Source organism: Tenrec ecaudatus, chromosome 12, assembly GCF_050624435.1.
Source record: "Tenrec ecaudatus isolate mTenEca1 chromosome 12, mTenEca1.hap1, whole genome shotgun sequence".
Lineage (NCBI taxonomy): Eukaryota > Metazoa > Chordata > Mammalia > Afrosoricida > Tenrecidae > Tenrec > Tenrec ecaudatus.
This window is the reverse complement of record NC_134541.1, coordinates 25,508,208-25,514,542: the sequence shown is the minus strand read 5'-3', so window position 1 is coordinate 25,514,542 and position 6,335 is coordinate 25,508,208. Positions and strand designations below refer to the sequence as shown.

Sequence of the window (6,335 nt, the reverse complement as noted above, 5' to 3'; positions counted from 1 at the left end):
CAAAGGAAACAGCAGCAGTCAGAGACTTTGTGACAGGCTCATAGCCTGTGTCCCTCCAGATCTGGAGCGGGCAGGATGCCCCCTGCTCTCTGCAGTTCCTGTTTCCCATCTTCAGTTTTCTCCCACAGTTCTTGCCTGGTTTTATATCATGTATGAACAGAACTCAGCTCTTCTTTCTGTCCTCCTGTGTCTTGGTCAATCAAGTGTGGAAATAAGAATTGGCTTGTATGTTTGGCAACAGGGGACGTCAGATGTTCAGAGGCTGCAGTAGCCTAGTACTGCAGACGGGGCGGCCGATAAGAACAGAAACAAAGATGTAAAACACATAGACCCAATGACAAGAGGAGGCTGTAACAAGCTCATGGGGGAAAATGTCATTGTCTTCTAATTACATTTTTTACCACAAACTTTCTGAAACACACACATACACATAAAGTATCACTATAAAATCATAGAAAACTATGAAATAGAGAAAAGTGAGAAGCTACTGTTCTCAGCATAGCCTCCATCTATATGGGTGCACTTCCGGAGGCACAGTCCCATCTTTCTAACCCTTTCCTGAAGACTTCCCAGCTCTTTGCTTGATACTATGTCGGAAGGGCAGTTTGGGCATGATGAGGGACTGAAGCACTATGCCTTTGAAATGTTCATTGAGTTTAGGGACTACAAAGGAGCAAGATCATGGCTGGAAGGTGTTGGGGGATGGCTCCCCATCAGAGTTCTGGTCACAGCTACTGTTGAAGAATGAACAGGGCATTGTTGTGATGGAAGGGAAACTCCTGCACACCAACTTCCCTGGCTTATTGCTCATCAAGACAAGCTTCAATTCTCTTACAAATGTCTTCCTTACATGCCTGAGACTGTACTTTTCCCTTGAGAAAAATCCATGAAGGTGACTCATTTAGAAGCCTAGGAAACAGTCACATAACCTTCTGCAGTGATCCGTTTGTCTTAGTTGAACTGCCCACTCACAAGCCACTCTTTCAAATGAAAATGAAAACAAGCAAACAAAACCCCAATCTAATGAAATGAAGACAATTGTATTTCTTAGAAGACTTGTCTTCAACTATCCACGGAGTACAGAGACCAGTTTAAATACATTTATTTCGTTTGAAATAAGCCCATGCACTGGTGAAGTGGAACCCCAGTAGCAATATTTTTGTATTTACTTTTGATTATATAGAGATGTTTCCTCCACCACCTGGGGGACACATATGGACACAGAAAGATTTCCTGGCAATGAAACGGGTTGGGCAAAGGTTTAGGGGCAACCGAGAGAATGAGGTGTCTGATCAATTGCAGTGGACTTCTCTGGCAGAAGGGGCCTGGTGGCGCTGAGGGACAAGGAGGAGAATGGAGTGAGAAATGGGGCTTGGAACATGGTCTGGCTTAGCCTTTGAAAGCCGAACCTCAGCATGATCCGCAGATTCCGTGCTGTCGAGTATGGTGGCCATGAGTCACACAGGATGTGGATCACCCAAACACAGACCTGTGTGTGTATGTGTGTGTGTGTATATAAACTACCTCTTAACTAATTTTGTTGATTATATATAGACATGCTAATATTTGGCATGTTATTGTTATCTGCTATCCAATTGACCTTCGATGCACAGGGATGCCATGAACACTGGGAATGGTCGACGGGACCCATCGTTTTAATCAGCTGATTATTTGGGAATACATCTCCAGGCCCCTCCTCCTAGTCTGAACGCTCCACTAACACGTGTTCAGGATCACAGCAACAAGCAAGCCTCCAGCAGGTGAAGGTTATGCACGAGGTGCCTTGGCCGGGGTCGAACTTTGGTCTCTGACACGGAAAGTGAACACTGCTGTGCTGAACCACCACTGGGCTAATCCAATACATGATTTAACAATCTGTTCCTTTTTAAATGTTGCCGCTATAAGTGAGGATCACAGCGGTGTCTTGCAGCCACGCCACAGAGCACCGGGAGACGATCAAGCCTGGAGAGGCCTGCAGGCACAGCTGCACCTGGAAGCCACGAAGATGCAAAGGAAAGCTTACAGGCTGCAGCAGGAGGTCAGGAGCGGGTCAAGGCGAGAAAGGGAGAAAGTTTGTCCTTCCCCATTAGAGGCTGATGAGGAATTCGTGATAGTACTGTTTTCCTGAGCTACAGTTTTGCCCAAATTAGGGATTTAAAGGCAGTCCATCAGCAGGACAAATGGTAATGCACTCTGACGGTGGGTCAAGTCCCCCCACAGGCACCCAGGAACAAAGACCTTCTGAAAACTCAGTCACTGAAAGCCCCATGAGCCCAGGTCTACACGGACACACACGCAGCCTCTGCCAGGTCCAGTCAGCTTGACGTAACTGGTAAAGGTCGCGCTCCCAGGGCTCTCCCTGGAGCTGGCTGAGTCCTGAGTGCAGGAAGCCCATGGTTCCCAGGCTCGTGGAGCCCAATCAAGCTCCTGGCTCTCCTGGTTTCTTCTCAAGGCAAGGAATCCCTGGATCCTCAAGACCAGGGATGTCAAACTAATTAAAGCGTGGGCCTTTGGGGCAGCAGGCATGATTCACATGGGCCACACATCACATTTACAAATTTTGTTAAATTTATATTTTAAAGTGAGGATTCAGGAATGTGGATAGCATAATTAAAATACTATATAATAGCTTTTATTTAAACATTTATTTTATTTATAAAACTAAAATTATTCTTTTTTACCCAAAACGTGCCAGAGCTTTCCTACTAGTTTTCACTTATCTCTTATGTTGTGACCAGAAACTATAACAAAGTAACTAATAAAAAACACCAAATGTCAAACAGCTGACAAACATGATGCACAATCATAATGGCTTCCCTCTAAAAATGCCAACTAGCGCTGCCACTAGGTATGAATCATAACAACACAGCCCAGAGTGCTCTTTTTAACCTTTTCGCTTTAAGATCTGTTTACATTACATGACACTGAGAGAGGCAGACATCGTTTCCAAACGTCGCCGGAGCTGAGTCAGCGCATTTGTACACGTCCACAGGGCCCCAGGAAAGGCACTGGGCCACGTATATACTCATCTTCAGTAGTTAAAGGGTTAACAAGGGAACTGTGTGTACAGTATTGCCTTGATCTCCCCTAAATGCTAGTTTCTTCATAACAATTTCTATTTTCATTTTATTTCAGAGCATCGCGGGCCACAAAAAATTACCAGTTTGACCCCCCTGCCCAAGATGAATGGTAGAGAAGGGCAGGTATGGTCAGAACACAGAGGTCTGTAGGGATCACCCAGCTGGTCACTAGGAGCCCTGGTGGTATGGGGGGATGAACACGGGTTGCTAAATGCAGTGCTGGCAGATCCAACTCACCAGTCTGTCCGGTCAGAAAAAAGATTGGTGGAGCCCCTGAACCCACGGTCCTTAGCATCTTTCAGGCCTGAAAATGAACTGACCCTCTGATGGGTAGAGTTACGTCAACTAGACATCCCTGAGTTAGGTAGGGGTGAAACCCAATCTATCAGCAGGACTGCAGCCTGAGGGCACCTCCTTGGAGATACAGTCTCGTGTGGAAGACAGAGACCCTGGGCTGCGCTGAGCTCTCTCTAGCCCCTTTTCTTCCACTGGGCCTCGATGCTGCAGCTGAGTTGTGGATCTCCTGTTGGGAGGGGATCTGATCTGATCAGAGTAGCCTTCACAGACTGCTGACCTTAGATTCATTTGATCAACCTTAGATTAATTGACCTTGGCACCCACGAGCTTGGTGACCCCTTACTTGTCATCCTGCTTCTTATTCATCTTCTCCCACAGCTACCCAAGTCACAGAAGCCTCCAGCCGACAAACGGGCTATGGACTTGAACAGGACTGTACTTAACCTGTTTCTAACCTGCGTGATCCAGGGGTTCTCAACCTTCTGAATGCGGTGACCCTGTCACAGGTCCTCATGTTGTGGTGACACCCACCCCCTGCAACCATAACATCATTTTCATTGCTACTTCATCATTGTACTTTGACTACTCTTATGAATCAAGTGACCCCTTTAAAAGGGACATTCAACCCCCAAAGGGGTCGTGACCCACAGATTGAGAACCACTGGTGTAAGCCATTTCATGATATAAATCTCTTTCTCTCGACATAAACATACAAGTGTGACTGGTTGTGCTTCTCTAGTAAACTCGACTTAACACACCTCTATGCTTTCCTTTTCAGCCAAACAATAAACTCTGCAAGGAGATTAATAACGCTGGGAGGGGCACGTACCTTAGCATAATCAACAGTTAGCGATCCAAAGGGCAGCCTTTACCCAAGGCCAAAGCTCAGAACGGTTGGCAGGAAGGAGGGATGGAAACAGGAAGCCCAGGAAGGAAGTGGGGGGAGGGAAGCTTCCTTGTTATCCCTGATGTGAGTTTGGGTAGAAAACTGATCTGCTCTAGGGACTTTCACCCAATTCACAATAAAAAGTTTTTCAAAAGAAACGTGGGCTTGAGAGCCCTCTCCCCAGGGATGGGGTCTGATGCAAGAACGAGCAGTGCATTTGAAGAGGTGGAAGCCCAAAGGGGGTGTGGAGCCGGCATGAGCTGAGGTCACTGTTTCCACAGCTACGTGAAGGAGGCCCATGTGGGCCTGTGGGCCCTCTAGTGGGGGCACGGGGACTAAGGGCCAAGGCAAATGACCTTCCTCAGCCTGTTAGGGTTGGAGGACAGCTGTTGCCCTGGTGGCTCTGAGTGTGAGGCAGGCCCACAGAGGGTCTCTCTCCGCAGTGTCTCTTCTGAAGCAACAGCCAAGACCACAGGGGGCCTTGATATGAACCGGGGCTCCAGGGACCATTGTGGCCAAACAGCCATCAGCGGTAGGCTGAGAACCATGGAGGAAGCAGGCAGGAAGGGCTGAGGGTGGCCCAGGTCACCCTGACTCTTAGCTGAGGCAGGAGTTAGAGCCTCTCTCCTGAGCAAGCCTCCCACCAGTGCCCCCACCCCCAAACAAACCCCACTGCTGTGGAGACTCTGCTGCCCTGTCTCTCCCTTGCAGTGGGTGGTGGGTCTGAACCGCTGACCCTGCAGGTATCAGCTGAGCAACCGACCCACTGGGCCGCCAGGACTCTTCTCTAGAGAGGGGTCAGCAAAGGGCAGCCCAACGCCCAGGTCCACTGACCTCTGCTCCTGTAAAGAAAGCTCCATGAGGATGCAGCCGCCCCACCTGTTCCCATACTGCCTCCTCCAGTCCTCAGGGAAATGGGGAGCCCGGGAAGGGACCGGGGACCCTGGTGGGAATCGCGGCCCAGGCCACAGACCAACTTACAGATGAACTGTTGATTGGAGAACGATTTCACTAGGTAAACTTTCCCCTGTCACAGTAAAATGTTAACACAAAACAACTTGCCAGGCAGAAACAGCTTTAATTCTTGAATCCAGCTCCCATGCCTGCCTCCCCTCCCCCACAATGCTGACCTTCCGGAAGCTGCTCCACATGACTACAAGGTGTTGGTGGCAGTCTCCAGGATGCCACCTTTCCCAGCAACCAGGGCCACCACAGCTGGCTTCCCCATGGGACCTTTAGTCTCAGTTCAGCATGTCCTGGTCTGGCTGGGTCCCCGAAGCAGCAGGCTCCTTGTCCTCCCCCCTCTCCTGCTCCACCTCCCTGTCACTGTCCAGGCTCCCATGGCCCACAGCGCAGTAGTACACAGCCTCATCCTGGGCCTGCAGCTGGGAGATGCTCAGGTAGCCCGTGTTGCGCGCCACGTCTTTGGAGGCAGAGAAGCGAGGGGGGACCCCCGCGCCCTGCTTCATGTTGGAGGGTGAGAAGAACCTCAGCAGGAACCGGGGCGGCTGGCCCGGCGTCTGCTGGTACCAGTAGATGTTGTACAGGCTCACATCGTAGTCACTGCTCAGGGTGCAGGCGAGGCGGAGGGTGGTCCCGAGGGAGGAGGACTCAGATGGCGGCTGGTGCAGCACCGGCTGAAGGACACAACCTAGAACACAGAGGCACATGGTACGCGGGCTCCTCCAAGCCAGGGAAGCCAAGGCGGCGGCGGCTGCGGGGGCTCTCACCTGTGCAGTGGGCAAGCAGCGTGAGCAGGACAGGGGCCCAGGGCATGGTGCAGGGGCGCCCAGCTCAGCCTCCAGCTTCACAACTCCTGGATCCTCTGGGGTGGGCCTTCTGCCAACCCCTAGTCCTCTGAGGGGTGGGGCTACCCACTGTCCCACCCCCACCCCACCCCTAGCCCAGTTGCTAGCCACAAACTGGAGGGGCAGGTGGGGAGGAAGCATCTGCTGGAGGCTGACTGGGGTCCCTGGGGGCGGCGGTCACCTCAACCTTTCCCAGAAGCAAGCCCTCTCTTCTTGCCCTTCACCCTCCTTGCTTGCTGGGATCCTATGTCTGCCTCCAAAGAT

General features: G+C 50.9%; 1 protein-coding gene across 1 annotated transcript; it reads right to left on the bottom strand.

Moving 5' to 3' along the window:
* Positions 1-5,504: 5,504 nt before the first annotated feature.
* Positions 5,505-6,039, bottom strand: LOC142422587 (immunoglobulin iota chain-like). Its single transcript, XM_075527937.1, has 2 exons — positions 5,994-6,039; positions 5,505-5,914 (listed from the first exon to the last, which is right to left on the bottom strand). Exons 1-2 carry the CDS (start codon positions 6,037-6,039, stop codon positions 5,505-5,507), a joined length of 456 nt encoding a protein of 151 aa, XP_075384052.1.
* Between the last annotated feature and the right edge of the window lie 296 nt (positions 6,040-6,335).